This window comes from Herpailurus yagouaroundi, unplaced genomic scaffold (assembly GCF_014898765.1).
Source record: "Herpailurus yagouaroundi ecotype Mexico unplaced genomic scaffold, PumYag 28, whole genome shotgun sequence".
NCBI classification, from domain to species: domain Eukaryota; kingdom Metazoa; phylum Chordata; class Mammalia; order Carnivora; family Felidae; genus Herpailurus; species Herpailurus yagouaroundi.
In genome coordinates this window covers 82,087,526-82,103,404 of record NW_024412376.1, presented here as the reverse complement: position 1 = coordinate 82,103,404, position 15,879 = coordinate 82,087,526, and the positions used below count along the sequence as shown (strand labels likewise).

At 45.6% G+C, this 15,879-nt stretch overlaps 1 protein-coding gene across 5 annotated transcripts in view; it reads left to right on the top strand.

The window, feature by feature from the left end:
• NFKB1 (nuclear factor kappa B subunit 1) overlaps positions 1 to 15,222 on the top strand; it is a 118,417-nt gene extending 103,195 nt beyond the window's left edge. For all 5 annotated transcript variants that reach the window (XM_040477364.1, XM_040477353.1, XM_040477346.1 and 2 more), the window contains 8 exons: positions 4,087 to 4,288; positions 4,747 to 4,916; positions 5,257 to 5,359; positions 8,120 to 8,244; positions 9,641 to 9,707; positions 10,027 to 10,199; positions 10,944 to 11,112; positions 14,600 to 15,222. In XM_040477364.1, the coding sequence (XP_040333298.1) occupies positions 4,087 to 4,288; positions 4,747 to 4,916; positions 5,257 to 5,359; positions 8,120 to 8,244; positions 9,641 to 9,707; positions 10,027 to 10,199; positions 10,944 to 11,112; positions 14,600 to 14,757 (1,167 nt within the window). In that variant the 3' untranslated portion in view covers positions 14,758 to 15,222. The remainder of the gene's footprint in view (positions 1 to 4,086; positions 4,289 to 4,746; positions 4,917 to 5,256; positions 5,360 to 8,119; positions 8,245 to 9,640; positions 9,708 to 10,026; positions 10,200 to 10,943; positions 11,113 to 14,599) is intronic.
• Positions 15,223 to 15,879: the final 657 nt, after the last annotated feature.

Genomic DNA, 15,879 nt, shown 5'->3' with positions numbered 1-15,879 from the left:
ATTTGTTTTTCTTGCAACAAGAACTTTTAAGATTTACTCTCTTAGCAGCTTTCAAATATGCAGTACAGAGAAACCTAGAGTAATACATCATATTTGTCAAGAAAAATACAACTGAAAAAAATTAAGTTGGAAAGCCAGTAATTTATAAGAATTTTGACGTCTGCTAAAACACATTTTTGCAACATCTAGATTAAGTGTGTATCAAATAAAGTGTCTTTCAAAAACAGAAAGACATCTCAAATTGAGGAAAACAGGGAACACCAGAGTTTTGCCCAGATCAGGTTTGAACAGGAATTCAGTGGGCTCAAAAGCAACTCGAGGAGCCCTGGTACAGAAGTCTGCAGATATGGCAGAGAGAAGGTAGCTGGGACCCCATGAGGCTGCCTGATAGGCACATGCAGAGATCGAAACTTCTGCTTGGCGGAACCAAAGCCTGGATGCTGGCGTCGGAGCCGGTCTCTCTGGTTAAGGGGCACGCTACCATCGGGGCTGTTCCATTTCCTGCCCAGGAGCACAGTCTCCTCTTAGCTTGCCTTTGCCCCAGCCCACCTGGCTTTGGTCCCAGTCTCCTGGTCTGGCCCCTTCTCATCTTTCCCATTTTCTCCCTCCCTTCACTGCACCCAAAGTGACTTCCCAGCCCTTGCTGGCCTGGATGGTGTGCTGGTCCAGGCATATCTGTCACTCTAAAAATGTGGACAACAATCATGTGCAGTTAATTGCACAGTAAAGTACCTGTTCCCGTTCTCAATTGTTAAAGCAGGTGTTGTGGATCATTTTTATTTCTTCAAAGCAAAAGAACTAAAATGTTTACATGTGGCTGTCACTAGATTTTTATCTGTGCATAGGTGTTTCCTGAGAAGGGAAGTAAGTTTCCCATTTGATGTAAGGCTTTAGGCTCCTTCCCTGGCTGTAATGCTTAATGTCAAAGGAAGAATGGAGTTGGGGATTCTTCACTGACTCAGAATATAAAGCAATGAAAGTGAATTCTAATTTTAGGTAGACATTTAAAGGATGTCTTCAGATTCTCATACCATCTTGGGGGCTGTTGGTGTTTGGAGAGTCATCTGGCCCGTAAAGCTTGATTCTCTCGGGCTTTAGGACGGATTGTTCCTCCCAACCATCACAAGTTTACAAATAAAACTGGGAACCGGACACTGTCACTTCTCGGTGCTCCCCTCAAAGACTGCTTAACGTCACTGCCTGTAGGTCAGATTCAAGGAATTACTTGTTTTTCTGTTTATAAATAGGCTCTGCAAAGGACACCACACAGCAGGATTAGTAGTTGTGATTTATTATGTGCTAACCTCCTTACTGTATCATTTGGTTACATATATGGAGACTCTCTCCAGTAGGCTACACACACACAAATCTCAAAACCACCACCCTTGACACTTCCACGCCTTCTGATACAGGGACTCTCAGGAGACCCTGAGAGTCCATTTTTCCCCCAACTTACCACTGCTCTCATGTATGGGCAAGGATTCTGGATCCCCTGGTATGCCTTGTATGGCTCAAACATATACCAATCGCAACTTTACTCTGAGAACTAGAAAAGGCTAAAAGTTGGCTGCATTTATCTTTGTAAAGTTTCTCTGTTAACTGTTCTTGATGGAAAAATTATAGAGTTCTCTAAGTAATTTGGATTATTTGGCAATTGTCTTAGACAACCTCCCAAAATACCATTCACTAATCTTAGTACATTTCTGTGACCATCTGTCATGATCAGATCGCTCTCCCCACCCACTCTCTAGAGATACACTCAAAATAATCCAAGTGTATAGAGTTAGGAGTCTTCTGAAAACATTTCTGAAATCTGTTGCCTTTAAACCCTTCCTCTTCTTCTCCCCCTGACCATAGACAACCACTCTAATGTGTTTGATATGGATTGTTTTGTTTGCATACATTCCCATGTAACATTAGTGGGGGGTTTTGTGCATGTGGGGTTTTTTTCTTTTATATTTTTAATTTTTATAGATATAATATATGTTCATGGTTCTTTAAATGGTACATAAGGAAATATACTAGAAACTCAAAAGTTGCCCTCCCTGGCAATATACAAGTCTCCCAACTCCATTCCCAAATACAACTATTACATTTGTAAGTACTTTTCCATATATTGGTTACATAAACATATATACTTGAAATATATAGACATTTTAGTATACTCTCACATGCAGTCCACACTACATTCTGTAATTCTGGGGTTAAAGATCTACATCCTGAAATCTCATAGAAATTAAGAAATTGAAAAATTGGTGGTACTAGAGGAGAGAACTTAAAAAAAAAGCTTATCATGGTAACAGAATTTGTATAACATGAAAAAAATCGTATTAAATCTAGAGATAATTGCTGATTTCTGAATGGTATAATATTTTGTAATTTCAGATCTTTTTTACAGTCTCATTCTCTTTCAGACTTTTTTCATCTCCCCCAAATAGCATTTTAGATTAATAAATGCAGGCTTTTTTTTTTTTTAACATATTTATTTTTTGAGAAGAAGACTCTTGGCTACAGTATCTAAAGTTTTGAGGACATCATTCTATTTCAAGCTGTAAAAGATGAAATACATAAAAGAGAATGGTAATTTGGCCGAATAGCCTGTCTTGTTTGTGTTGTATGAGATCATCACTGTAACTGAGACACGGCCACGGGAGCGTCTTTCAGCATCTCCTGTGCTGTGGTCGTCCTGCAGCCAGAGTGCTGTGGCTCACCTGCTGTCGCTGCTGTGGCCAGTGATCGCTTACTGAGGGAGAAAAGTTTAGGCAAGTTGTCACTAGACAGCCTGGATTTCACAGACTTCTGTGAAATAGACTGATTTGTTTAAAAATACACTGCCGTTCTTTGTCGGTGACCTCAGTTCTTTGAAAGATACTTTCCTGATTGTGTTTGTCTTGCTCATTTTGAAAACACTCAGTTTGCAAAACATCTCATTTGCATTCGCCGAGGCACTACTTCGTGGGCAGAGTTAAGTCAGATGGCTGTTTATGCACCTATTAGGTGCCGGCACTTCCACTTGTTTGTTCATCCGAGCCCTCTTAGTGAGATAGTTCTATTGTCCTGGTGGAGACATTTAGAATTCTGTGGCGCCTGGGTGGCTCAGTCAGTTAAGCATCTGTCTGACTTCAGCTCAGGTCATGATCTCGAAGTTCGTGGGTTCGAGCCCCATATCGGACTCTGTGCTGTCAGCACAGCCCGCTTCAGATCCTCTGTCCCCCTCTGTCTCCGCCCCTCCCCCGGTCATGCTCTCACTTTCTCAAAATAGATTAATTAATTTAAAAAAAGACATTTAGAACCCTTTGACACCTGTTATTAAAATGGAGGTGCCAGAGTTCTATTGATTTGCCTCATGGAGCCAGTCCATGGAAAAATATTTTTTAACTTAGCAAACTCATTTTCCATGTTAATGTAGAATCATGGCACCTTTGTTAATCGGTTTCTATTGAGTAGTTCATTTCAACTTCTTCAGTAAACTTGTAGCCTTGCTTTGATTTGTTAACATACAGAATTATCAGCTGAAGATAGATTCCTACTAGAAATTCAATAAATTTAAACTTATTATTAGAAGAATTCACATATTGGGGCGCCTGGGTGGCGCAGTCGGTTAAGCGTCCGACTTCAGCCAGGTCACGATCTCGTGGTCCGTGAGTTCGAGCCCCGCGTCGGGCTCTGGGCTGATGGCTCGGAGCCTGGAGCCTGTTTCCGATTCTGTGTCTCCCTCTCTCTCTGCCCCTCCCCCGTTCATGCTCTGTCTCTCTCTGTCCCAAAAATAAATAAACGTTGAAAAAAAAAATTTTTAAAAAGAAGAATTCACATATTAATAATCAGCGGGCTGTAATGAGAAACAAGAAAGCTGTTAAGAATTTTAAATATAAAAATAATCTTAATTATTGCACGGCTCAATAGCAGTCCAGCATACACACTCCATTAGCACAGGATATGGAACATTTGCGGTAGGGAGGCGTTAATCTGGCAATGGGAAATGGCCCCGAGGGATGACTCCACCTATTGTAGTGGCAGCTACCAAGCCCATGGGTTCAGGTGCTTGCCACTGACCAGTGTATCTCCTGCCCCTTCTCCACTTGCCAGACACCCTTGCACTTGGCCGTGATCACCAAGCAGGAGGCTGTGGTGGAGGACTTGCTGAAGGCCGGGGCTGACCTGAGCCTCCTGGACCGCTTGGGTAACTCCGTTTTGCACCTAGCTGCCAAAGAAGGACAAGATAAAATTCTCAGTGTTTTACTCAAGCACAAAAAGGCAGCACTACTTATCGACCACCCTAATGGGGAAGGTAAGAGACAAACACACATTATGGTATAACCTTCTCTGTCTGCTCTCTAAACAATTGGTAGCTATTTGATAAATGTGTGTAATTTGATTTGCACCCCAAAATGCTTTCCTTAGACACCTGGAATTTGTCATCTCTTGTGAGAATTTCTGTTGCTCACCATAGCTAGCTAATTTCTTTAAAGATGGTTTGGAATAGTTAGGAGGAGGAAAAAGCAGAGGCCTGAGCATAGAAAGCATCATTTATCCAGAGATTGTTTGTTTGCTCTGTTTCTCCTGAGAACATACAAGCAGACTGCGGGTTTACATGCAGAACAACAGACTTACAGCACCTTTTAAGGCCGTGTGGAGTGGAGACACGAGGCGTGCTGAAACTTGACAGCATTCCTTCCATTGGGTCCAGTTTTGCCATCTTGTGAGCAGCCTTCCAGCTCCATGACTGTCCCTGTGCTTGGGCTGCAGGTCTAACCGCCATTCACATAGCCGTGATGAGCAACAGTATGGCGTGCCTGTTGCTGCTGGTGGCCGCCGGGGCCGACGTCAACGCCCAGGAGAGGAAGTCGGGGCGCTCGGCACTGCACCTGGCTGTGGAGCGTGACAACATCTCCCTTGCTGGCTGTCTGCTCCTGGAGGTAAAGGACACACGTATTTGCCTCGGCATTCAATTCCCAAGAGGGAATTGAGACCATCTTTTCAAGGAAAGATGTCAGTAACAGGTTGTCTCCTTACAGTACCTCTGTTTATTCAGTATCTACTCAAGGCTCCACAGTAGCAGCTTCGGGCATTCCTGACACCATCTGCCCAGTATCTCTAATTGGAGATGTTTTCAGTGACAGAGTCTGCCCCAAATAGCAACTGGGCTAGTAATATGACCTATTAACATGACCTAAGGGTCATGCTGACAGGAGAAGGTGGGGACTAAACCGTGAGAGAACCTTCCACTAACTCTTTCCTGTGTTGGCTGGATTTTAGGGTGATGCCTATGTAGACAGTACCACATATGATGGAACCACACCCCTGCATATAGCAGCCGGGAGAGGGTCCACCAGGCTGGCGGCTCTTCTCAAAGCAGCAGGTAAGGCGGCCTGGCGGTTAGTAATGGAAAACGCTATCAGGAGTGCAAACCCAACCCCAATTCAGCAGCCATGTCATCTTCTTTAGGCCACAGAGCTGCTGCTGAAAGGCATGAATAAATACAAATCACGCTTTAACTGCCGTAATGATGCTCTTTGGACTAGTAATCCTGGGCTTCATCCTGATGGGCATGTCAATCTTTACTCTCTACTTCATCTGTTTGTTTTGGGTGTTCGTGGTTTAGGTTGACTCCCACGACAGGAGATCTTCTTAAAAGTTGAATTTGATTCCTTAAAGAACTCTGAGCAGTACCAGCCTCAGACATTGTCAGAAGTCTGCAGAAAAAAGTTTACTGGTATATGACATAATTTTAAAATTTCCTTTGGCAAGAGAGGTCTCTTAGAAGTTGAAATAATAGGAAAAAACAAATGGGTCACGTATTGAGTACGACCTCATATGCGAGGCACTAGAAATGGCTAGCCTTTATTGACCTTACTGTGTACCAGGCATGTCACACGCATGGTCTCATTTAATCTGCAATAACCTTTTGAGGTAAGTACCATTATTATTTTTGCCATCTCACAGCCAAGGAGGCAGACTGGAGAGGCCTGTGGGTACCAGTCCCAGGGTCCCAGTACGTGGCATACCTGTGAATCACACTTCGTCGTCTGAACCTCCAGACACTATTCTCTCTACTCTGTTTCTCTCTCCTACTTTGCTCAAGGACTTGCAGGTGTTACTCCGTTCACTTCTCTAGTCCTGTGAAGTATAGAAAATTATCGCTGCTCACCCTTGAATCTCTCTTGCCTTGTATATTTAGACCTCAACAAATGTTTAATGGAATTAGTATCTCAGACCTTCTCTGGCATATCTGATTTACTTTAGAGATTATTAAAACCTTTTTGGGAAGTAAATGTGTCATAAATTTAAGAAAACAGAGTGAAGTAAGTACCTTCTTTCAAAATTGAGTCCAGGAAGATGTACAAACTTTTTATTTGAGAGCCCCACATTTTTCTAGTAAACAAAATCGTATCCAAAGAAGCAATAGCCTCTTCTTAGCCTTTGTCAAGTTGAACTTTCTCTTGGCAAGACACTCTGATTGCAGTTATGTATGCATAGTTTGGGTCGTCACTGATTATAACTAAGAAATGCCTTCAGACAAGAAGCTATAACCCTGGGGCGCCTGGGTGGCGCAGTCGGTTAAGCGTCCGACTTCAGCCAGGTCACGATCTCGCGGTCCGTGAGTTCGAGCCCCGCGTCGGGCTCTGGGCTGATGGCTCAGAGCCTGGAGCCTGTTTCCGATTCTGTGTCTCCCTCTCTCTCTGCCCCTCGCCCGTTCATGCTCTGTCTCTCTCTGTCCCAAAAATAAATAAACGTTGAAAAAAAAAAATTAAAAAAAAAAAAAAAAAGAAGCTATAACCCTTTCAAAAATGCTTTCCCTTGAATTCTCAGTATCCCATGAAAGGAGTAGCAAGTAGCAGTTTCTCCACTATATAAATGAAGGAACTCAGATGCAAATCCTAGTCCTGAGCTCAAAGTCCTGAAGAAGGTCACTTAAGGAGGAGAGATATAGTTCAGCTCCTCCAGCCTTCTCCAGCCCATACATTGTTCCTCTTAGTTCCTCCACTGTTTCCATGGTCACGTGGCATTGCCTGCCTTCAAGATCAGGCCAGGCCTGGGAGGAAGAACTAAGAAACAGCATGGAGATCCTTCTCTGACTTTCATTAGGCCCTCTCCTATTATTGAAGTTGGCACAAAACTAACGTTCTCCCAGCAAGATAAAAACAAGTTCTTCCCAGAAGGGTGTTCTGAACTTACTACCGTTTTGTTAGACATCAGACTAAACAGTCCCATAAAAACAGTCTCTAAGCCTTTAAGAAGTAACTCTAGCTCTAATCTCTAAGTGACTTTTGGTGTTTTCTTGCTACACGTTAAGAAGCAGACTGGATTTTTCCAAGAGCAGCCCTAAAATTTTCAATAACTGTACCTCCTAAGAGAAGGTTCTTTTGTGGTGTCTGTTTGTTTAAGGATCGGGACCCTGGCAGTGCTGTACCCAGGAAGAAAACTGAGCATGTTGTCCCTATACAGCAAGTTTCTTTGTTCTATTGAGCAAGTGGGAGAATGGAGTGAAGAGTGTACAGTGGTGGGCACAAACCTAAACAGAAAATTAGGACCTTAATGCTGAGGGCGCACCCCAGTCCCTGTAAACTGCTGCCATTACCCCTCAGATGAAAGGTGCATCTTTCGGTTGAAAACCGTCCTAGAGACTTAAATGTGAGGGTCAGGGTACTCCACGTCTTTTGTTGTTGAAAATGTCCGTGGCTATATAGGGTATCATCAGACATATTTACAGTCAAAATAAATTAGAATTTAAAAGAAGCTCTCTGAATATTTCTGTAGAAACATGTTTTATGTATTAAAAATTATCCAGGTGGGGGCGCCTGGGTGGCGCAGTTGGTTAAGTGTCCAACTTCAGCTCAGGTCATGATCTCGTGGCTCGTGAGTTTGAGCCCCATGTCAGGCTCTGTGCTGACAGCTCAGAGCCTGGACCCTGCTTTGGATTCTGTCTCTCTCTCTCTCTCTCTCTCTGCCGCACCCCCCCAAAAATGTATTTTAAAAATAAAATGGAAAAATAAAAATTATCCAGGTGTAATTGCCTCTAGGAGCTATTGTGTTTTGCCTTTGGAAACCTGAGCTCTGCAAGCAGTTCAGAGTCAACAAGATCTGGGTTTGCCTAATGCTGTGTAACTTGACTTCACAGGCGCAGATCCCCTCGTGGAGAACTTTGAGCCTCTCTATGACCTGGATGACTCTTGGGAAAAAGATGGAGAGGATGAAGGAGTCGTGCCTGGAACCACACCTCTAGATATGGCCACCAACTGGCAGGTGAGTGTGGCTCCAGGCTATTTGATGGCAGCTCCAGAGGGAGCTAATGATTCAGGAATATAAGAACAGATGGTCTTCCTGGGTCTTTATTCCCCAAAGCACATGCCTTTTATTTTTAAGAAAGTCTGCTTGTCAAGAGACATATTTATCTTGAAAAGCCTATCCATGAAAGATCTAGGTCAGGAGAGTTATGAGTGTAAAAGCATATGCCTAATCAGATCAGGGTTCAGTTGTGAGAGAGGGTTCTGCAGGAGAAAACACACAACTCACGTAAGAGTTTCCCGTTCTGAGCTCACACCAGAATTGTTCCCAGCTGCATTTCTGAAGCTAGGATAGATGTTCCAGTTGTCTTAGAACTATGGTAAGTGATTCCTTTACATAAAAAGAACCCGGGGAGTCTTCTGAGGACTTTAATAAATATAAACATAGTAAATAGACTTCATCTCTTCCTCCAAACTCTAGTGACCTGAAATCTGCAAGGTGCAAACAGTTGGTAGGTCTTTACGGCCCAGGAAGAAGAGCCAGAGGGAAGCTGGCCCTCCAACCTGTGTTGATCTCCAACACAACAAAATCGACTTTCTTAGGGGCAAGCGCTGCTCCACATCCAAAAACTGCTTGTTGGCCTCTTCGCGGCCCGTGGTGTTGAGTTGACTGACCCTGGCAGAGACCACACGGTTCCCCTTTTATGCTGAGCACCTGGCTTTCCCAGAAGCCTCACCACAGAACACAGAAAGATAAGCCACTTCAGTGACCCCATGTTGTCCTTACCTAAGTCAGCACGCCCAAAGTGACTGCAGAGAACACAGAAGGGTCTCCGTAGCTATGGAATTTATTTTCCCTTTTAGCCTGAGACCTTTGTGTCCCCTCAATTTAAAATGTAGATGGTGCTGGAAAGAGAACATCAGGCCTTGTGAGCGTTACCATACCTGTTTGAGCAAGTTTACTAAACTCATTCTCATAAGGCTTTTATGAGGGCGGGGGGGGGGGGGGGGGCAGCAAAGAGGCACAGCTTCACAGCTCTGAGTAAGCTCAGCCCTCACCCTGGCTCCCAGGGAGACATCACGTCCCAACACATGGCTGATTTGGTGGCCTGGACGGTGTCCGTCCCTCAGAAGGACTGTGGCCCTGGCTCTCTGCAAGGTTGGTTTGGGTCTTCATAGCCACCTCAGAGGCCCCTGTAGAGCACAGCCTCCTGGCCCCAGAGCCCCCAGGACTTTTCTTTCCCCAAAGGGCATTGTCATGACTTCGTGGGTCAAGGTGTTGACTCCTTCCCATTCCTCCACCTTTGGGGTACTAGGCCCTCCTAAGGAGGACGCAGTCCTCGATCATAAAGAAACTGATTCCCCTCCTGGCGCCTTTAATGTGTAATGTTTTTCCATGATTTTCTTCCCAACAGGTGTTCGATATATTAAATGGGAAACCATATGAGCCAGAGTTTACATCCGATGATTTACTCGCACAAGGTGAGCACTTAACCAGTGTCCTCTCCACACTGTCATTTAAAGGGGTGAGGGAGAGCCAGCATTATCCAGGCTAGACTGTGAAAGGCACAGTGGCTTGTTTCAGAATCAGAAGATCCTGGACGTATGCAAGGGGGAATATCCAGCCGTAATCTACCAAAACGCGTATAATGCTGCTACTCAGCAGGGCTTCTGCCAACTGCGAGGAGAGGAGCTTCACTGCTCCCACTGGGCATTAGAGGGCAGCCGTGTGGCCATGGTCAGTCCCTCCAGAGTGACTCTGGTCGCTTAGGACAGCCGTGTTTCTTCTTCATTCCTTCAGGAGACATGAAACAGCTGACTGAAGATGCCAAGTTGCAGCTCTACAAGTTGCTAGAAATCCCTGATCCAGACAAAAACTGGGCTACCCTGGCACAGAAGTTAGGCCTGGGGATACTAAATAATGCCTTCCGGCTGAGTCCCGCTCCTTCTAAAACTCTTATGGACAACTACGAGGTAACACATCACCTCACATTTTTATTGGACCCTCCTCTGTTAACATCGCTGACTTGGGCCTGATTCCCTCCCCCCTCCCTTAACTCTGAGGAGGAAAATCAGTCACTCATGGCTCATATCCTGGGAGGGTGACCCAGGCCAGGGTGGAAACCCGCTTTTGTAAGAAGACAGCTTTCAGATACCTTCAGGTGTTCCCTATTTTCAAATACCTTGCGACTTCCTGCAAAAATCCTACTTAGAGGGAACTTTGACCCTCCCCCCGCCGAACAAACCTGACAGACTGTGATTCATGTGCGTTATCTTCCTGGCCCCAAGAACATGCCTTCATCCTGTGGCAGGACATGGAGTCAGCTTTCTGTGAGGGGAAGGGTTCTGTGAGGTGAAATTATTTTCTACTGAAGATTTCCTTGTCAGCTCTTGTTTCTCGGTGGTTTTCAGAGCTTCAGCCCAAACAGGGATACGGCGTGACCTTCGCTGCAGGTAGAGTTTCACTGCCTCAGCACTTCTCTCCCTCTCTGTCCCCTGCGCTTACTGGAAGCCACTTCTCTGTGATTTCCTGAGTGGTCTCTGAGCTGAAACAGGAAACTCCACTCGACGACCGTGTGTCTCCTTCTCCGCTCTTCCCTCTGACCCCTCCAGTGCCGCCAGGCTCTCTCGGGGGTTAAGGGGGGTGGTGCGTGTCATGCTGACAGCCTGCCCACTTGCTCCTGGCACCGGGACACACTCTTCCTGTCTTCCTCACAGGTCTCTGGGGGGACAATTAAAGAGCTGGTGGAGGCCCTGAGACAGATGGGCTATACCGAAGCAATCGAAGTGATCCAGGCCGCCTTCTGCACCGCGGGAACTGCAGCCCCCAGCCCAGGGAAGACCCTCTCACTGCCCCTCTCACCTGCCTCCACAAGGTCACCAGTAGGTAAGGAAACAACAGGACAGCTGAGATCATCTCTGCTCCCCAGACTGTGTCTTCAGTGTCTTGGGATATGGCTGTCCTCCCTGCCATCGTTCCCTGAGTACATGGTCCAGTGTGTCTGTCTTCCCCCCTGCAGCTCACAGGTTCTGCCCTCTGCCCCTCTCCTGCTGCTACCGGTCAGGTGGGGGGCTGTCCCCAGGAACAGTCACATTAATCTGTGAGTCACTTCAGTTCCTAATAAATATTAAAAACAACATGATGTGGCTGGTTAAGGCAAATAGTGTTTCTCTCACTTCTTAAAATTAAAAAAGAGAGAGGGCACCTGGGTGGCTCAGTCGGTTAAGTGTCCGACTCTTGATTTCAGCTCAGGTCATCATCTCACAGTTTGTGGGATCGAGCCCCATGCTGGGCTGTGCGCTGGCAGTGCAAAGTCTGCTTAGGATTCTCTCTCTCTCTCTCTCTCTCTCTCTCTCTCTGCCCCTCCCCTGCTCTATCTCTCTCAAAAAAAAAAAAAAACAAAAAACACAACTTTAAAAAAGAGAGAGAGAAACATACAGAGCAAGGCTTATAGAGCCAGGACTGGCCCCAGTTCCCACCACAGCACCCTAGCTCCTCGCCTCCACCCCTGCAATGGCTTCACCTTCTCTCTTCGCCTCCTCCCAACCCACAGCACTGACCCTTACCCACCCCTCCGTCACTCATCTGAAACACATAACATAACAGACTCCCAGCACAGCCCAATAACCCTTTATTTCCCTGTAAATGGGTTCTTGCCCTCTCTCAGCAACCACTCCGCACTTTCTGTCTGGACCCCCCACCCCCCTTCCCTCTCCTGACTCATCCAGTGTCCTCGGCTCACACGCCACTGAGAACATAGCAGCAACTAGAATTTGCTCATCTTTGAAAGATGAACAGTTGGCCATGTCAGGCAGAAGCACTGCCATCCTCCAGGTTTAGACAAAAATCTGAGACTTTGCCCACGGACACTTGCTGCTAGAAACCACCTCACACACAGCCCAGTCCTTGCTCTGAGACAACCACCCTTGTCCACCCGCCCTCATTTTTTGCCCCACTTCCTCTAGCGGCTCTTCATCGGTCTCCCTGCTTCCAGGCTGTCCCCCTCCCTTCAGTCCACTCTCAACACAACAGATAGTGAGATTCTTTTTAAAAATTAGTGCTATTAAAAAAAGGCGAGAGGCACCTGGGTGGTTCAGGTGGTTGAGTGTCCAACTCTTGAGCTCTGCTCAGGTCATCAAGCCCCGCATCAATCTCTGTGCTTAGGATTCACTCCCACTCTCTCTCTCTCTCTCTCTCTCTCTCTCTGTCCCTTCCCCACTCGCTCGCTCCCATTCCCTCTCTCGCAAAATAGTTTTTTAAAAAAAGGAAAAAAATAAAAATTAGTTGCTTTTATGTCACTCCCGTTTTATACCTTCCAGTTCATTCATCCATTCACCAAATCTTTATTGAGTGCATCCTGAGTGCCTAGCCCAGTATAAGGCTTTGAAGATAGAGCAGTAAGTAATAAAGGCAGTGCCCCTGGAGACCTGGGTGGCTCAGTTAGTTAAGCAGCCGACTTCCGCTCACAGCTCATGGGTTCAAGCCCCACATCGGGCTCTGACAGCTCAGAGCCTGGAGCCTCATTCACATTCTCTGTCTCCCTCTCTCTGCCCCTCCCCAGCTTGTGCTCTGTCTCTCAAAAATAAATAAACATATTTAAATAAATAAATAAAGGCAGTGTCCCTTTGTCCATTCTCTCTTGTAAATGCTTTCATATGCCCTTCCTCCTGCCCCACCACCCGGGGCCCCCCACCCGCAACTGTTCTGCTCACAGGTCTGAGCCAGTCTTAAGACCTGAACCTTCTCTTTCCCTTCCCTACAAAGATCCTCACCTGGTGGTTCCTTCTTGCCTTTCAGTTTCAGCACAAGTGTCACTTATCAGGGCCCCTCCTAGGAGAGTAAGGACAGATGTTATGTACTTTAGAAAGGAATAATGTGACTACCAGGAAAATAATCCACATCTCCTATATCCTGACCTGATGCTCCTTTTACACAAAGAAACAGGAAAATACTTATATCTTTTTTATTTTATTTTATTTTATTTCATTTCATTTTATTTTATTTTATTTTATTTTATTTATTTTATTTTATTTTTTGAGAGACAGGGCACAGTGAATGAGGGAGAATGGAGGAGGGAGAGAGGGAGAGAGAATCCCACGAGGGGCAGACAGAGAGAGAAGTGGGTCTCACCCTGAGTGGGGCTCATGCTCATCCTAAGCGGGGTTTGATCTCACCTGCTGTGGGACTCAAACTCACAAACGGTGAGATCATGACCTGAGCCAAAGTCAGATGCTTACCGACTGACTGAGCCACCCAGCACCCAGAAAATACTTATATTTTTGAAATTTTATTTGATTTCTGACTTGTAGTTATTTTTAAAATACCTTGTACTAACTGGCACATAATAGAAACCCAATAAAGAGGGGTGCCTGGTGGCTCAGTCGGTTAAGCGTCCGACTTCGGCTCAGTTCACGATCTCGCAGTTCGCAGGTTTGAGCCCTGCGTTGGGCTCTGTGCTGACAGCTCAGAGCCTGGAGCCTGCTTCGGATTCTGTGTCTCCCTCTCTTTCTGCTTCTCCCCCACTCATGCTCTGTCTCTCTGTCTCTCAAAAATAAATAAACATTTTTTAAAAATTTAAAAGAAACCCAGTAAAGACTGGCTCATTGGATAACTCAACAAGTCAATTAGAAGACAATAGCCGTGTCGATGCCATTAAGGTCTTAATATTTTAATATTGGAATTGAATATACAAGAAGGTATCATTTTGATTTGTGTATATTAGACTTGTGTTTCTTTGATCACTTCCTCTCTATGGGGAATAACTCAACGCTGTTCAGATCTCTAAAGACACTTCTCAACAAGGAGGATTTGACCTATTGTTCAGTACAGACTCATTTTCATCATAATCACCTTATTTTCTTTGCTACCAGAATGTTTTGGACGCAACATACAGCGTTCACTAGCACGTGAAGCCCCGGAGAGATGTCTCATCTCCACCTCCTGCTTCTGTCACCCATTTATTTTGCCAGGGTTCAACAATTTTCCCAGCTATAAAATAGGTAATATGGTGGTTGGAAAAATACACCTGATTTCTAAGAAAAAAAAAAGTACACTGTGAGTTAGGAGAACTCAGAAAGGATTCTGATAAACATGATGGTAAAAAAGAGATGTGAAAGCATTTGACTAATTTTGATGTCTTCACAGTTTTTATATTCTCAAGGTTCTCCCTCCTCCCCTCACGGTGCACAGTAGCGACAAGCAGGCAGCGCGGGCGGGCGGGGAGGCGCGGTGACTTGGGGAACCCGATAGGCAGAAGCAGCCCACGAGCCTTGTAGATCCAGACCCCGAGGCCGGCCAGAATGGAAGGTGTACGAGAGCTAAGGCTCTGCCTTTGCCCAGCCGCACCCCAGTGAATCTGTGCTTCTTCCCCCAGACGAGGTCCGGGACGACAGCATCTGTGACAGCGGCGTGGAGACCTCCTTCCGCAAACTCAGCTTTACAGAGTCTCTGACCGGCGGCGGCTCCTTGCTGACTCTTAACAAAGTGCCCCGTGAGTACGGGCGGGAAGGACCTATAGAAGGCAAAATCTAGCCTGCTGGCAGCGCCCCGCACCATGTAAAACCAAAGCTCTGAAATTCCACCGCACTGTCCAAAAGAAGGAGGCGAAGGGCATCCAGAGGTGCTCAGAGGAAAACCAGCCTGCCTGAATCACTCGGAATTTAATTCAAGGCCTTTTGAAGGTGGCTTCCTTTCTTGGTTCTCACATGAATGTTAGTCCGGTCCACTTCCAGCTGCTCCAGCGGTCACGGCGAGCCGGGCTGGCGCCTCCTTGTGGGCGAATTAGCTTATTGAGCTTTACCGGCTGCTTTCCATGGTCACTGCTGCTGTCCCCTTGCTGCGCTCCCACTGTCATTAAAAGGTGTCCCAGTGTCCACCTGGTGTTATTTCTGGCCGTCCACAGCACAGGCGTGCACTCAGATTAAGGATTAGGAAAAGGAATATTTTTAAATGAGAGTCACACGGTGTATAATAAAAAAGGCTTACCGCTTTTTCTAATGTGGTTATCTATGTGATTTGAAAAAAAGAACCTGTACATGTCAATATTTAAACATGGTTACAATCAGTGCTGAAAATGGTATTTTCCCCCTTTTCTGCATTTTGCTATTGTAAATATGTTTTTTAGATCAAATACTTTAAAGGAAAAAATGTTGGATTTATAAATGCTATTTTTTATTTTACTTTTATAATAAAAAGAAAAGCAAATTGATGACCTCATCTTGTTTGATCTCCAGAAATACTTTTCTGAGATGATTCCCTGTAATCACGGGATCGTTCCACAGCCTGGTTATCACATTCACATTCCCCTTCAGAGTCCAGTTTTTGACCCAGAAATGAACAACGAAAATAAATGATCAAAAGAGAAGTGTTTTAAGATGAGATGAAAGCTCTGGGTTTGTCGAATCCTTGCTTGGCTCGTTTCATTTAGGCTGTATCGCCTCACCTTACTCCACCTCGTGCAAAATCATTCCTCCTCACACCTCGGTGCGTTCCCAGTGCCTCTGTGATGCGTAAAGTGCTTCAGCCGCCTGCCAGAGGGCTCGGGACAGGCAGCCTTCCAGCGTGAATCTCTGCCGAACTGTTCATCACTCAGAGACTTGGAAATAAGGGAGAGGAGAAATGAGCATTTGAGTGAGGGGCTGTGGTGAACTCTGT